Source organism: Chroicocephalus ridibundus, chromosome 1, assembly GCF_963924245.1.
Source record: "Chroicocephalus ridibundus chromosome 1, bChrRid1.1, whole genome shotgun sequence".
In the NCBI taxonomy this organism is placed as follows: domain Eukaryota; kingdom Metazoa; phylum Chordata; class Aves; order Charadriiformes; family Laridae; genus Chroicocephalus; species Chroicocephalus ridibundus.
Window position 1 is genome coordinate 76,635,041 of NC_086284.1, and position 17,073 is coordinate 76,652,113.

Here is a 17,073-nt window from a genome sequence, read left to right on the forward strand (position 1 = left end):
CTTTTGGAAGCCAACCTCTCCAGGGAGCGGAGAACCTTGGCCACCACGGAGAGAAATCCCTTCTCCCTCCTCTTCCTCCCTTGCAGCTGTGGGAGCGGGGAGCCGAGATGCCCTCCCCCCGCACCCCAGGCTCAAGCAACCCTTGTTGCCCGCTGCCCTCCACGGACGGGAGCCCACAGGGCCAGACGACCGCCCCCCTCCGCGGGGCAGGGCGGGCTCGGGCCCAGCCTCGGGCCCCGGGCGGGACTGGAGGAGCCGCCCCTGGCCGAGGGCGGCCGAGGCCCGGCGGAGCGCGGCCGCCGCCTCCCCTCTCCCCTCCCCGCTATAAGAGCGGCGGCGGCGGCGGGCCGGGACCTCTGCCTGCGCTGCTGGGAACAGGTAGGGCTGGCGGGGGGGGCGGGCGTGTGTGGGTGTTTTATTATTACTCATTTCTTTCATATATATATATATACACACACACACATATATTTGTATAAAATGTGTGTGCGTGTTTAAATTACACGGTCCCACGCACAGCAGCAGCGCCGCGGGAGCAGCCGGGAGTGGGGGGGGGCGGGCCGGGCCCGCCGGCGGACGGGCCTTTCCCGCCCGGGCCCGGTGCCCCCGGATTATTTATTTTTTTTCCTTTCTTTTATTATTATTTTCCTTTCCCCCCCCCCCCCCCCCCCCCCCCCCTGTCAAGGCGGCGGGCAGCGCACCCACCGGCCTCAGGCGCCCTCCCGGGCCCGGCCGCGCTCCCCGCGGGCTGCGAGGAGGGACGGACAGACACGCTGACGTTGTTGGACGGGGCGAGAGGCATGAATTGACGTTTCCCCCCAGGCATGTCGTCGGTGAGGATCGAGTGCATTGTCAGCGAGGGCTTCGGGATCGGGGAGTCGCCCGTGTGGGACGAGAAGGAGGGCGCGCTCCTCTGCGTGGACATCACGGGCAGGAAGGTGTGCCGCTGGAGCCCCCTCACGCAGCGGGTGCAGGCCATCGCCGTGGGTAAGGAACGGCTCCAAAAAGCCCCTCTGCTGAACGTCAGGGTGGCGCCCCGTTAGCGGGTACCGCGTCCCTGCCGAAGGCGGGCAGGGATGCTCTAGCTGATGCTGGATGGGGCCCGTCTTCTGGTGCGAGGAGACCTCCCCCTAAAACCTGGCCTTCCCAGGCCAAAGAGGATGCTGAGGCTTCTGCTGCTTGCAGAAGCTACTGGCCAGACTTAGTCCTGAGGACTTTTCTTACGATTTTGTGTGATTGGATTACTTTCAATCTACTTCTCTTTCCTGCAAATTGTTTCCAACCTGACCGCTTCTGCTCCCTCTTTGTCTCAGAGGTGTAAAGGTCACCAAGACTCTCCCTCTGTGGTGTTGATGTCTGTGGGAGTTTTCTTGCTGATTTGAATGAGCAATGCCCATAACATTGTCTTTATTAGAAGAAAATTTCCCATAACAATTTAAGAAGGTGATATTTTTTTAAGGTAACAGTGTCACCAGCTAGAGTCTCAATAGTTTTAAGTATTTATTCCAGAAAGGAAGAGATGTGCTGACTCCCATAAAGCAGGGGGGTTGGAACTAGATGATCTTTAAGGCCCCTTCTAACCTGAACCATTCTGTGATTCTATGATTTACTCCTGGATGTGATAATGTAAATATTTGTCTGTCTGAAGACAGCTCCTTAAGTGGTTTAAGTACTCGCATTTATTACTTTCTTATATTCAGTAACATTTGGTGAAAATCACTTGCTTTTGCCCACCCGTGAGCTGTCTACATTATTCACAATAAATTGATCTGGGCTTATCTGCCCATCAAATTGCTGTAGTTACCAATTTTAAGATGAGAGAAGGCCTGATACTAATTTTGGAAACATTGCGTCCCAAACTTATTTCACTTACTTCCTCTTACCTTAGCTGAGGGAGCATGCTTCTCTCTGCCTCCCCCCCCCAACTTGGACCTACTCTCAAACGTGCAATCTTTTATGTGTGGCCTGTCTGGAGATGTAGAAGGGATAGTAGCTGAAGTAGCTACTTTTTTTTTTTTTTAAACTTCCTTCTGTTTCCTTTGTTTAATAATAAAATAGTTATAATTAATAGCTGTGCCTTTGGGAATACCATGGTTAAAAGACTAAAAAAACCTCAAACACCCAAAGAGTACCATGTGATTAAAGTAGCGGGTTGATGTCCAAAGTGGAAACGGAGAGAGAAATGGTTCATTACTGAAGCTTATAGAGAATTACAAGCACCTCATACCTAGTAACAACTTCAAATACCCTTTTCCAACTCCACAGGGAAAACACCACTACTTGCATAACCATGCCTGGGGGCAGGGGGGAGCCCTTATGGTCAGTTTTCTGTTCGTCATAAAATGGTGTTGTAAATAAATCAGTTCCTGTGGGTGCTGCTTAGCAAAGCCCTTCATGGTGGCTGCGGACTGAGCCGGGTGCAAGGGCTAATGCAGCCTGCTGTGCAGTGAAGAGTAGGGTGGCTGTGTCCCTCTCGTTAGCCTGATGCACCCCTTTCCCTGGGGGTGCTTTCTCAGGAATGTATGGGGTCATTCTTGTGGCTGTAGGGCTACCCAGGGGAGCGACACCTCCAGGGACAAGCAGGGAGAGGGGTATACAGGCTGCAGTGCTTGGGGGCTGCTCCCCCTGGGGTGGGAGGGAGGGGAGGCCCTGGGGGCTGCCTGGGTGCAAGAGCTCTGGTGAGCCATGGTCCCAGGTGTTTCGCTGGGAGAGCAGGGAGTTGCCTTCTCACACTTTGCCGACAAAGCCCCTGCTGCCAGACAGAAAAGCACTTTTATTGGCATGGTTACCAGTAATCGGGACAGCAGCAAAATTACTTCCTTTGTCAGCTACCACACACCCCTCGACCTGTCTGTGCTGGCACTGGAAGAATTGGCATCCACTCCCCCAGTGTAGATGATCCCAGACCACCAGCAGTGCGGTCACACCTCTCTAGGTGAGGGAGTTGCTGGAGTTGAGCTTGCAATCAGGTGTTGGGGGAAATAGTGTTTGGATTTCTGGCATGGTGGTATGGCTGAAGTGGCTGCAAAGAGCGGGGGTGTCCTGAGCCAAGTGCGAGCAGACAGAAAGGAGCAGCTCCTCTTGGCAGCAATAGTGGCTGGTAGCGGTTATAAGTGTTTGTGTAACTGTTACCTAATTGTACATCTGTAAAGCTATAAATACAAGAAATGTTTTATTTTAAATTAAAAAGTTGGTGATTAGTCCCATGCATATTATCCCAGACTTTATTGATCTGCTTAAAGTTATTATTCCTTATATTGCGTCTGATTGTAGGCTTTTACAGAAATGGTATCTTCACATTCATTTCTCTTGTTTTCTTACTAATTCCTTTATAATAACCAGCAATTGAGGTTTTACTGCATAATAAGTGAAATGAGTGTAAACTAACCATGGAGGATTTACTAATTTTCTGTTTTGCTTTAACTCTTGGAAAGCTCTGACACTCCTTGGTGTGTTTTTGGTGCTGCTGGAGGCATGCCTGAACTGCATGGCAGAGTGTGGTTCAGGAGGGTGGCTCTCCTGCCTGGCGTGACCTATCCCAGTGCAGAGATAATCTCTATCCCCACAAGTTACGACTGAGTGGTCATGCAGGGTTGATTTACCCAGGAGCTGGGCTAAACAAACACGGTTGTCCAGAGCTCTTGTGGCAATCAATTTTTTGCCTGGCGAGGGCGGGGGAAACCCACACAGTAACCTGTCATAAAAAGTATACGTGTCTGTATCTGTCTCCTTTTTATATATTTTTTTAAAGCACCTCGCAGAACCAGGTGCTGGTAGTGATTATTGTTCCTGGGAGCATTGGTAATACTCAAGTTCCCTGAGTTTATATGTCCCAAACTGGTGATTCTGTTTGTAGCCACTTTCTGTATGCATTAAGTATGCCCTCTTCACGTGAAAGAATCTATTTCTATGTATTTAAACATCAGTTTTGCTGGTAGAAAAGTAGGTTTGTTTCTGTTGCCTGTGGTCTCACTGAGCTCCATGTGACTGCTTGTGTATCTAAAGTGGGCAGAAAAGAAATGTCTCCCCATAGCACATAACCTCTTTTCCATTTCATGCTGTTTCTAGATGCTCCTGTGAGCTCCGTGGCTCTCCGGAAATCTGGGGACTACGTCATCACCCTGGGAACCAGGTTTGCTGCTTTGAAATGGAAAGAGCAGCTAGTAACCACCATTACTCATGTGGACAAGGATAAGCCAAACAACAGATTCAATGATGGGAAAGTGGATCCTGCAGGGAGGTATTTCGCAGGTATGCTGCAGGTGGTTCCTTCCTTCTGCTGCTCAGTGAGGTTTTGGTGACAACATGCAGCGATCAGTTGTAGATGCAGGAGTGTTTGTTCATAGTTGAATGGTGGGGATTTTTTTTTGTTGTCTTCAAACAAGAGTTTAATCCCATTTACAAATCTACTTGTATGACCTGGATACCATCTTATCATGACTATTTTTTTTAAAAGAGGCCCACTATTCAGAGCCTTCCTAGTTAAAGACAGTGGCCTTGTCTCCTCCGTGTTGGCGTGCTTGTTTTGAATACTGGCAGTGTACCAAGAGAAAATACTTTTTCAGCTAGAAATTTATGATATTGTGGAGTTTGTTCTTCAAAAATCAGAATGCTGCTCAGTGGCGTCCAGTTACAAGCCACAGGCAGTGGGCACAATCTGAAATTCATGAAATTCTGTTTAAATGTAAGAAAACTCTTTACTGAGGTTGATCAAACAGTGGAACAGGTTGTCTAGAAAGGCTACAGCATCTCCATCCATGGAGATCTTCAGGACACAATGCCACCCTGAGCAACCTGCGGTGGCTGACCCTGCTCTGAGCAGGAAGTGGGCCCAGATGATCTCTAGAAGTGCCCTCCAGCCTCAGCTGTCCCGTGATCCTGTCCTTCTGGTTTTTAAAATGCCATTCCGTGCATCTGTCCTGTGGTTGGGTCCCTGGGCTTACCTTAACCTGCTTTTACCCAGCCTCCCAAGAACCAGTCTCGGCTGCCAACTTTGAGCCACAATGATGAGATTTGTTTTTGAAAAGGTTTTAGTAGGACTTGTTCTGAGGGAGGAGGAGGAGGAAATTTTTTTTCAGTCTCTCTGCTATACAAGACATTAAGATTTGTGGGAAATTAAATGCTGCACACCTTTCTTAACATTTGAATGACTGAATGAAATGTTTAGCAGAAATCACGCTGTGTACCTCTTCTGCCACAGTTCAACAAAAAAACCAGAGACTGTTTTTTGTCATCATCAGCTAAAAGCCAGCACTTTTGAGCTTGGTTTCTTCCCCAAATTTCTGAACCCTCAACGCTGCTCCCATCTCTGTTGTCAGTGTGGTCATCATGGACTTCTGGAGTGCGGACTTTAGCCTATTCAGAACACTGGTTGAGAGAGTCCCTTGGGAGGTAGTCCTGAAGGGCAAAGGGGTCCAGGAAGGCTGGACGCTCTTCAGGAAGGAAGTCTTAAAAGTCCAGGAGCAGGGTGTCCCCAAGTGTCACAAGATTAAAGGGTGGGGAAAATGGCCAGCCTGGATGAACAAGAACTTGTTCATGATGGGACTTAGGAATAAAAGGAGGGTTTACCACCTTTGGAAGAAGGGACAGGCAACTCAGGAGGAGTACAGAGATCTCGTTAGGTTATATAGAGAGAAAATTAAGAAGGCAAAAGCCCAGCTGGAGCTCAACTTGGCCACTAACATTAAGGACAACAAAAAAAGCTTTTATAAATACATCAACAAAAAGAGAGCCAGGGAGAATCTCCATCCCTTACTGGATGCAGGGGGAAGGTTGCAACCAAGGACGAGGAGAAGGCTGAGATACTTAATGCCTTCTTTGCCTCTGTCTTCAATAGTCAGACCAGCTATCCCCAGGGTGTTGAGCCTCCTGAGCTGGAAGATAAGGATGGAGAGCAGAACAACCCACCCATAATCCACGAGGAAGTAGTCAATGATCTGCTTCTGCACCTGGACACACATAAGTCTATGGGGCCGGATGGGGTTCACCCAAGAGTGCTCAGGGAGCTGGCGGGAGAGCTCACCAAGCCTCTCTCCATCATTTATCAACAATCCTGGTCAACAGGGGAGGTACCAGATGACTGGAGGGTGGCTAATGTGACGCCCATCTACAAGAAGGGGCGGAAGGAGGATCTGGGGAACTACAGGCCTGTCAGCCTGACCTCGGTACCAGGAAAGATCATGGAGAGGATCATCTTGAGTGAGCTCTCACGGCAAGTGCAGGGCAGCCAAGGGATCAGGGCCAGCCGGCATGGGTTTAGGAAAGGGAGGTCCTGCTTAACCAACCTGATCTCTTTCTATGACCATGTGACCCGCCTTCTGGATGCAGGGAAGGCTGTGGACGATGTCTGGCTGGACTTCGGTAAGGCCTTTGACACTGTCCCCCATAGCATTCTCCTGGAGAAGCTGGCAAATCATGGCATAGACAAGTGTACTCTTCGCTGGGTTAAAAACTGGCTGGATGGTCATGCCCAGAGAGTTGTGATTAATGGGGTGAAATCCTCTTGGCGGCCGGTCACCAGTGGTGTCCCTCAGGGCTCAGTTTTGGGGCCAGTTTTGTTTAATATCTTTATCAATGATCTGGATGAGGGGATTGAGTGCACCCTCAGTAAGTTTGCAGGTGACACCAAACTAGGTGGGAGAGTTGATCTGCTTGAGGGCAGGAAGGCTCTACAGAGGGACCTGGACAGGCTGGATCGATGGGCCAAGGCCAACTGTATGAGGTTTAATAAGGCCAAGTGCCGGGTCCTGCATTTTGGTCACAACAACCCCAAGCAACACTACAGGCTTGGGGAAGAGTGGCTGGAAAGCTGCCCAGCAGAAAAGGACCTGGGGGTGCTGGTGGAGCCAGCTTAACACGAGCCAGCAGTGTGCCCAGGTGGCCAAGAAGGCCAACAGCATCCTGGCCTGTATCAGGAATAGCGTGGCCAGCAGGAGTAGGGAAGTGATGGTGCCTCTGTACTCGGCACTGGTGAGGCCTCACCTCGAGTGCTGTGTTCAGTTCTGGGCCCCTCTGTACAAGAGGGACATTGAAGTGCTGGAGCGTGTCCAGAGGAGAGCGACCAGGCTGGTGAGGGGTCTGGAGACCAGGTCATATGAGGAGAGGCTGAGGGGAGACTTCATTGCCCTCTACAACTACCTGAAAGGAGGCTGGAGAGAGGTGGGTGTTGGCCTCTTCTCCCAGGTGAATAATGACAGGACCAGAGGAAATGGTGTGAAGTTGCGGCAGGGGAGGTTTAGATTAGATATTAGGAAGAATTACTTTACTGAAAGAGTGGTCAGGCACTGGAACGGCCTGCCCAGGGAGGTGGTTGAGTCACCATCCCTAGAGGTATTTAAGAAACGTCTAGATGTGGCACTTCAGGGCATGCTCTACTGACAGAGATTGTAGGTTCTCTTGTGTGTGTGTATATGGTTGGACTCAATGATGTCAAAGGTCCTTTCCAACCATGAAGATTCTATGGTCATGATAGTGGGGGGCTGCCACCAAACTTGGGGGAGAGCCCATTGTCTCTGAACTTGTTTTTTCCTCTTTGGCTCTGCACAGGTACGATGGCGGAGGAGATTCGACCTGCTGTGCTGGAAAGACACCAGGGCTCTCTGTATACACTCTTCTCCGACCTCTCAGTGGTGAAGCACTTTGATCAGGTGGACATTTCTAATGGGCTGGACTGGTCACTGGATCACAAAACCTTCTTTTACATTGACAGTTTGTCCTACTCAGTGGATGCCTTTGATTATGACCTCCAAACTGGAAAAATCGGTATGAATCATTGTATTCTAAAATAATCATTTGCACCTAAAGATTGTGATGTTTGTTTCCATTTTGGTGGTTATGCAGAGATGATCTGAGCTTTGGGAGCGCTTCTTCAGAAACCTCTTTAGAACAAAACAATAGAAGCCATATTAACATCTATCTGCGCCTGCGTAGGCTTCTAGCTCAAACTAATCAGAGGCTGTTGGTAATATTGTAAAGTATTTAAATTGCACGGCGGAGTTTGGATAGTGATCTGGACTAGTGTTACTAAACACAATGCATGTCTGATCTTCCCATGTAAAAAGGGCTAAATGTTTCTTGTATGGCTAGATTTCTGTGGATGCATGTTTCTTATTACTGACAGCACAGGCAAAGGAACAGAAAGCTTGTAGTCTTGTGCAAAACCTCTGCTAGCTTCTCTAGATTTTTTTTCACCCTGTTTTGTTTTTTAAAATATAAGCTCTTAGATGGAGATTCTGCAGACAGAGTTAAGCAACAACTGGAAAGCAATAACTCAAAACTCTTCTTCCCTCATTTATTTAAAACAAAACAAAACAACCCCTTAAGGGCTTCTACAAGCTTGGGCAAAAGAAAAATTCCAGTGGCTTGGACTAATTTGCTTTTGAGTAGATGGACTGCAGTATTTTGCTTTAAAAGAACCCAGTCAATTTGATATTTAATTTTAAAACTGAATTTAAAGTCTCTTTCGGTGTAGCATCTTGTCCCAGTGTCTCTCTGCTATGGCTTACAGTTGAATTTTACTTTAGGAAATAGGATGGTTCTCCTCTCTCTACCCATGCTCACTCCCTCTCTTTCTGTGGGCAGTCTGACAATCCCCAGGAGCACAAAGGAAACTCATTAAAAATATTGCTACATGCATAAAATAAACAACGTTGGAAAGTTGGTTTCAGTTTTCTTTAGTAACAGTGGATAAATGTTCAGATAGAGTTGTTTGTTTTAAGGTTGACAGTATGCCTCTGAAGTTGATGCTTTTCCTAACTCTGTGTTTATATAAACTCTCAGTTTATATATCTGAAGGTCAGTTTTGTGTTGGAACAGTGATTATTGGCACGTTCCAGCAATCTGTTTGAAAAATCTCCAGTTCTCTGACTGGAAGCGACCCATACTTGAAATGAGCCAAACTGCTTTTAGAACAATTAATTAATTTTCTGGATATATATATAAAAAAAACTCATTAATTTATTCAGTTATTTATTTAATATTCTAAGTAGGGAGCATGAGTGGTGCACTAGAAAAGAACACCAGAAAAAAGCATTGTACTTTCAATGGATAGAAACTGATCTACAAGTTTTCACACTGAGAAACAACTGTCTTGGGAAACAAACAGAGGTGATCTGTTTCTTTCATACCAAAGAACTCAAGACTTCAGCACAGCTTTTGAAAATAATAGTATGAATAATAACTCTGCTGGGCTGTGACTGATAAAAAATTTAACAACTGTCTCGCTTAGTTTTGTTGTGGTTTTTCTACCCTGCAGGCAACCGTAGGAGTATATACAAACTGGAAAAAGAGGAAAGCATTCCTGATGGGATGTGCATTGATACAGAAGGCAAACTCTGGGTAGCTTGTTATGATGGTGGGAGAGTGATTCGTCTTGACCCTGAGACAGGTAAGTTCTTGCATAGGGTGGATTGGAATTCTGTGTTTAAAAAAAAAGAAATAAATAAGAAACAAAAGCAAAGAATGAGATGTTGGGTTTTTTTTCCCTCACAGAAATGGTGTATCTACTCTTTTTAAAAACATCGCCCCTTTTTTTAAGCAATTATATGTCCCTGCTCTCAAATGTTAGCTTTGTAAATAAGTCTCCTTTGTTCCCAGCCTTTCTTGTGTTGGAAAAGGTAAAGTTGCTGCGGAGATTACCGTCATACTTGCAAATTGTTTGAATTAGTGTCCTCTTGCATCCTCCAAACTTAAGATCAGTGCTTACCTTATTGATAAATGATGTGAAAGAAGATGAATAAAGCGTGAAATGGCAAAGATTACTTAAGCCATTTTTTTTGGTCTTGTTTCTTTAGCACAGTGTATTATTTAGGCAGCCTACTGAGGTTAACAGAAGTCCCACATGACACTGACGCCAGCAACGTATTTTTATTGTTGAAAATCACTTACATGATGAATTTTGCAATTGAAATAACAAAAAATATTTAATGAATTCCACAGGATTTTGTCATTCCCACAGTAATGTCTTGGGTGTGTCCATTGTCTGAGCCTCTCGTTCATTGCTGCTCTCATTTGGACTTTGGTGGTCTGCCAGGCATGATTTAGCCTGGGTAAAAAACACATGTGAAGCACTTCAGAGAGACTGAACCAAACTGTCTGCAAGGGGCCAGTGGGTGAGAATGGGAAGGTGATTTTGGCAGATCCCAGGTTTGCATAATGCGGCATAGGAGCAGCTGCACTGGGTTGCATCTGGGGTCTCTTGAACCCAGGTCCAGCCGTAACAGAAATCAAGGGGTTTTGTGGGGCTGCAGATTCAGGGATGCCAGCGTCCCTTGACACATGCCTCCTCTGCAGTGCGCAGCAGACCCTGGCACACACATGCATCAGGTGGGTCAGGTTGCGGCCTCTCTTCTAACTCTGTTGGAGCCTCTTACATGGGGCTCAGGCTGTGCTTTTCACCTCACCTTTTGGTTTATACCCACCCAAGGTCTTGCTGACCTGTGGGACTTCCTCCTGTCCTGCAGACTCTGCACCCCAACCTTAGAAGGAGGAGGCTCCAGGCTGGGAGATCCCAGCAGCTCTGGGACCTATTTCTGGTCCCACATCCTCCCCCTTTTATGGGCAGAGCACTCCTTGGTGACCTCCGCCAGCCCTTTGATTACCCTCCTGGAGCAGTGGACTCTACCATTTTTTGTCTCTGGATCGCTGTTTCTACCTTTTTCCTCCCTGGCCTTCATCCTCTTCCTTTTTTCACCTGTTTTCCCTTTCCTCCTTCCTTTTTTCTGAGGTGTTTTCTTAAGGGAAAGCTAATGGGAATCGTGTCCATAAGCAGATGCATAGGGACACTGTAAGAACAGGGACAGCAGATTACGTGTCCCTAATGCATTTCCAACCTCCAGCTATGCTCAGCTCAGGGTCGTTCAGAGCTGGATGTGATTTCGATGTATCAGTAAGTGCCAGTGGATTTCTCCCCTTGCCCATGTAAAACTCTCAGCACCCACAGAAAACGGTAGCAACAGGTTCCATAGGTTAAATGTCCATGTCAAAGAGCCACCTTCTTTGAGAATATCTCATGGTTATCTGCCCTTTCTGCGCTATCATTTTAAAGTAGTGTCTAAAATCTGCGATTTTCCAATTTTTGAGTGAATTGTAAGTATTTAGGGAGATGACCCAGACAGGTTTGAAGATCACTCCATGAAAACCTCACTTTTACTGCACAATAGTTATTAAGTGTGGCTTGAGTGACTGTCAGCCAGTTGCAGATACATCCACTGATGAAGGGCTTGTCTAAAGCACGTGAGGGATTTTCAGGTTTCACTGACAGCAAAGCTTGGACTGCATTTTTAGGAGGAGGATGGGTGAGAAAACTTGTTTATATTTGGCATCTTTTCTAAATGAAGGTTTTGAAGTTCAGAATTTATCAGCTTTTCAGGTCTAGGCTTCTTCAGCCGAGGTGGCTGCTGCATTTAGATTCAGGATATGCTACAGGGAAAGGTTGTGATGACTGATCCCACTGGGTTTGCAAAGAGCCCGAAAGGGATGTCTAACTCATGCATTGCCAAATCGTATCATACCTTCTGGTCACTTAGGGACCTGCTACTTTTATGCAACCATGTCTTTTAATTATGATTTAAATATTTTACAGTTCTTAATGAATGTATTTTATATCCTTTGATGTACAGAGTCTGAAAGATCTGCGAAGTTTCTCTCTTCTACAGGTACCAAACATAGATGAATACTTCAGGTGGATTTCAAAGCATCCAGGTGCAGATTTTCTTGCGTCTCCAGAAAGGCATTGCTCATCTTAGAGCTTTGTAAACATTATCTCCCAGGCTGATATCTGCTGAGACCACTCTGCAAGAACAGTCAGGGTCTCCCCTTGTCTCTGCAGCTCATGCCTCTTCTGCAGGGCATGTTTCTTCCCTTTGAATGCCCTTCCCCCCTCATTTTCTCCCAGACTTGGTGTCAGCCAATTTCTAGGGTGGCCTGTGGAGCATTTTATAAACCACCATGTATCCATGTAATCCCTCCACTGCCAGCTGACTGGATAACCACAAAGTTCTACTAGAGCCAGTTGGCAGGAGCGTTTGTCTCGGGACTCATTGGTCCTTGTCACTCCCAGGCAACAGACAGGACTTCTTCTCTCCCAATTTTTTAGATATTTTGAAAAGTCTGCTCTTCTTAGGGAAGTAACAGGTAACCAGACATACAAATAATCTCTGGCAATCTAAACACCATTACACTGTTATTTTGTTGTTTGTTTTTTTAATTATTTTGATTTTTACTTTGGCCATTGTGGGTCAAAGTGTGTGCCAAACAAGCTTATTATACAGCATTGGGAATCCCAGAGTGCTGAAACTTCCCTGGCTGTTGCATACAAGAGGCTCTTTCACCACTGCCCACTTGCTGGTTTTTTATTTATTTTGGGATTAAAAGACAGTTTAAAAGTATCCAGCCCTCATGTCAGGGTTTTCCGTGAAACAAAGGCAATTCCCTCTCAGTCCTGTATTCTGGCTGTACTGGTTACATCCGTACTATCAAGTAAAATGGATCAGGAAATGTCCCGTAGTCTTGCACCATATGGCGTATCGTAGCTTATTTTGCACAGCCAGGCTGTCTTCTCACACCAAAGCAGAGCCCAAACTGTCTCTGGGGAGCGGCATGCCCAACTAGATGGGTGAAAATTGTGCCAGGACTGCACCAACAGCTTAATAATGTGGCTCTGCTTTTGCCTGTGCCTGTGCCTATGCCTGTGCCGCACTTAGTGTTGTGGTACAGGTGAAGCCGTTTGGTCTGTGGTTTTGTCAGTTCATTCATGTGCTGCAGGGGACCAAGGCAGAGTTTGTTGGGTAAGGAAAAGGTTTTAGAGCACATAAAAGGGAAGACAGGTCCTTGCTTTGATAAGCAAGGAAATGGTGCCTTACTCTGAAGTTGACCAAAAAATTCTCATAGGTGTTAAGTGGGCCAAACTTTACCCTTTTTCTTTCTCCTTGTAGGGTTTCCAACATCAAAGTTACTCTCCTGCTATTTCAGCGCACTGGGGACCAAGCCCTTCACACATGCAATTGAGGGGCCAGGGAAATTACATACTTTGTAAGGATAGTCATGTGGTGTAGCATATTTCCAGAAAGAGAGATTTGATTGTAGCTAGATAAAATAGGCAGGGTGGGTATACGCACATATTGCCCAGAATAAGGAGGAATTTTATAAAAATCTGCTGTAAGGTGTCTCAGCAGTCTCTGATTAAGGCTGGAGGCAATCTGTTTACTACTGTCATTTGGACGGTAGCTATTTGTTGGTATAATAAATGTGTAATGTTATTTATGGTAGCTCTAAGTTTCCAAGAAACTTCAGACATGTCCCATGATCCCTATTTTATGCAAGCTTTATTTGAAAGGCTATTGAAATTTCAGGGAAAACTTCTAGGAATTAATCTTCCTTAACTGCATGCAGTAGAGATGTAGCACGAGGTACGCCTCAGTAGAGCTGCACGAGGTCTGCTCGCTCCAGGCTTCCTTTGTAGTTAAAAGCAGGGAAGTCAGCAGGTCTAGGGCGTGTTCGTGTGACCTGTTATAGGGAGGAATTATGTCCCGTTTCCATTGGCTGCATGGGCAGCCTAGATGATGAGCTCAGATACAGATGTCTGTGCTGTGGATGTTAGCATTTAATTAGCCGACGGGCTGGGACTGGGGATAGGATTTGTTTGTGATAACTGAGACTGAAACTTGTCAAATGATACATCATCAACAATGCAGTTTACAGAAGTCTGGTTTCTTTTCTCCCCGTCACGGTGCTCATCGGTATGCTGAAACTCAGCATGAGACTTCCCCCTGCCCCGGTACCCGCTTTTGTGGAACGCCTGGCTCCATGCTGGTTATTTGCAATGATTTGTTTAAATTTCTCGTTGTAAGTAGACTACCAGGAAACAGCATGCATGTTTTTCTCCAGGAAAAAGACTCCAGACTGTGAAACTTCCTGTTGACAAGACAACTTCCTGCTGTTTCGGAGGAAAAGATTATTCAGAAATGTATGTGACTTCTGCCAGTTGTGGGATGGATAAAGAGTGGCTTTCACGGCAGCCGCAGGCTGGCGGGGTTTTTAAGGTGAATAATTCTTTTTCCTTTCATTTTAGAGGGCTGTTTTTTCCCCTCCTGCATTTAGATAGCAAAGCAGTTGGAGTGGTGAGAAGCGGGAAAACAGCGGTGGATAGAATATCAGCCATATATGTTAAGCTGTTGTTCATATTTTGGTTCCTGTTGCAGGACGAGGAAGTTAAATGTATTTAAAGGTTTGAAAATACTTTTGGGCTTAAAATTCCTAACCATGCCGATGCTGCAAATTTTCTATGCCATCAGCTCTTTCTACTGCTCCCCTTCCCAGCACAGTTTGAGTTTTCTGTCTGTTATGGAAAGAATGTGTAAATACTTCTGTGTCTTGATGGCAGATAAAAGCATCTGCTTTTATTTGCTTTCTAGTTAGTTATAACTAAATTACCTCTTTAAAAGTTCGTCACCTTGGGATTTTTTTAAAGCCCTGCTCTTCCATATAGATGCATACCAGAGGTTACATTGTGAACTGTGGAATTAAGGCTTAGTGGTATCTAAGAAGAGGCTTTTTTGGGAACAGACTCTGGCCTGTGGTTACTGAGCTTTAGCGAAAGAGCAGAGGTTGAAGTTCCTGGCTGTGGTGAGCTGCTGTGTACAAAATATAATAGGATGTCAAGCTGGAGCAGGACACAGTCCTTTTCTGCATTAAAGCATGTCTGCTTGTGAAAGAAGAGAAAATGTCTGATAGTGGTGAATTATTGCGTTTATCTTTTGTCTTCTTTTTTTCCCTCTTTTTTAACAGATAACTGGGCTAGGGGTGAAAGGAGTCCCACCTTATCCATTTGCAGGTTAAGTATGTGCTCTTCAGAATGGATTAGAGAAGGCTGACGTAAGCAAGAGAAGTCGGAAGGTCTTATTCTGGTGCTCAGCATCTTTTGCTTTGAAACCGTAACACAATATAATATGTCATCAGGAAAGGGTGAAAAACTACTGAAATAAATGGAATGTTTTAAAACTGATCTTTTTTTTTTTCCCCTTTAAACTCGATTACTTTAAATATCTGATGGTGCTTTTTCTGTTGTGCTAAGAAGATTCTTACCCTAATAAACTACTGAATATTGTAACTTTCTTTTATGATTAAATAATATTTTAATATCTTTTCTTTTTATCGTTAATTCTTCCGTCTCATTTGCAACTTATGCTGTATTGATTTACTGATTAAACTACCTGTAGTGTCTCTTAGGTATTTTCAAAGTTCCTCATAAAACAGCCATTTGTGGTATTACTGCTGCTTTAACTGGAACTTCATTTGTCCCATGATGTTCTCGACAACTGAAATTTTAATACCTTTTACTGTGGGTCTCCAGCTTCCTTTTTACATTATGTTTTTAAGGCCTCAGCTGTGGTTGTGCTTAATTAGCTCAGATTGGCTGGAGCTGATCATCATCTCTCCCCACCGCACGTCATTATGTTGCTCATTTTGTTAAATATAAACCCAGACTTTTGGGATCAAGAACTGTATCTTTGTCCATCCTCTGAGGATCTCTGCCTGTTCTGGGGAGATCTGTGGTGACAGGAAGGCATCAGGTGTTCTTGGCCGTTGGTGTTTAAAAGAAAACCCCACCTGCACGTTCCTCCTGCTGAACCCAACTCCCCCAGAGCAGCCAGAGGGGCAAGAAGGCCTTGCATGCCGAAATGGCCACTACTTCTACAAATGTGCAGGAAAGGGAAGTTCTATTGTGACTTTTTTGCAGTGCCTGTTGTCAATGGCAAGCTTGTTCACTGGGTTGCATTTTTGCTGGTAACTTCAGGCCTGTATATGTGCTGTAACAACTGTGACGTAGCTCATTTGGTTTTTTTGAACTGTGGAGTTTATTCTTGGCATGTTGCTCGTTCCTGTGTTTGTGCACTTCCACCTGCAGGTGTAATAGCTGCCTGTCCCCATCCTGCTCTGTGAGGATAACCCCCCGGCTGCCAAGAGAGCCTGTGGCTGTGCCTTTTCTCTGCAGGTAGCTCCAAGAATCGGTACATCATGGCACCGTGGTTTTCCAGTGCGTCTCTGCAAGCCTGCTGGAGTTAGTGTCTCTCCACTGGACCTTCTTGTGTCTGCTATGCCCCCCAAGTATTATTACACGACGCCAAGGCCGTGGTGCTGCTTTGAACCAAGGGGCGTGTGAGTCACCGTTTCCTTCTTTAAAGCATGCAGGGTTGGGTATGTCTTGGCAGCTGGAAAAGCAATAGGTTCACAAGCAGCCCCACTTCAGGGCAGAAGATGAGTGTGAGGTGGTGAAGGAAAATGGGGCTTGTCCTTTGAGCATCCGCCATCCTTCATTTGCTTTATGTGCTGCAAAGTAGTGTCAAAGCACGGTAGAGGGAAAGTTTTATGAGCTGAGGGAGGTGGTGAATGCGGCAAATTTAGGGCTCTGATCTTAGTGAAGGCATGAACTGGGTGATAAGGAGGGCCACAAAGATGATGAGAAGGCTGGAGCACCCCTCGTATGAAGACAGGCTGAGAGAGTTCGGGTTGTTCAGCCTGGAGAAGAGAAGGCTCCGGGAGAGCTTTTAGTGGCCTACCAGTACCTAGAGGGATCCTACAGGAAAGATGGGGAGGGACTTTTTATGAGGGAGTGTAGCGATAGGCCAAGGGGTTCCAGTTTTAAACTGAAAGAGGGGGGATCTAGATTAGATATTAGGAAGAAATTCTTTACTGTGAGGCTGGTGAGACACTGGAACAGGTTGCCCAGAGAAGCTGTGGATGCCCCATCCCTGGAAGTGTTCAAGGCCAGGCTGGATGGGGCTTTGGGTGACCTGGTCTAGTGGGAGGTGTCCCTGCCCATCGCAGGGCGTTGGAACTGGGTGATCTTTAAGGTCCCTTCCAACGCAAACCATTCTATGATTCTGTAACTGCAGCTCAGGAACCATGCTGTAGGGCTGTTCTAGTTGAGCACTAATGGACATGCAGAGATGCAGCACAAAGTGAGTAGGCATAAACACAAGCTCCCTCTACCATCACTATCACATTGCAGGAACTGTGAGGTTCCTGCACCATGAGATTTTGTACCTGGGCTCACCCTCACCCCACCGCGATGGCAGT

General features: G+C 46.1%; 1 protein-coding gene across 2 annotated transcripts; it reads left to right on the plus strand.

The window, feature by feature from the left end:
* Positions 1 to 252: 252 nt before the first annotated feature.
* LOC134518104 (regucalcin) lies at positions 253 to 14,998 on the plus strand. Of its 2 annotated transcripts, none has more exons than XM_063340350.1 (7): positions 253 to 378; positions 820 to 984; positions 4,066 to 4,248; positions 7,543 to 7,758; positions 9,251 to 9,382; positions 13,882 to 14,036; positions 14,782 to 14,998. In XM_063340350.1, exons 2-7 carry the CDS (start codon positions 822 to 824, stop codon positions 14,830 to 14,832), a joined length of 900 nt encoding a protein of 299 aa, XP_063196420.1. In that variant the 5' UTR covers positions 253 to 378; positions 820 to 821; the 3' UTR covers positions 14,833 to 14,998. The 2 variants fall into 2 exon arrangements, with proteins under 2 accessions (XP_063196420.1, XP_063196424.1); XM_063340354.1 differs by having other exon boundaries at positions 276 to 378; positions 683 to 984.
* Positions 14,999 to 17,073: the final 2,075 nt, after the last annotated feature.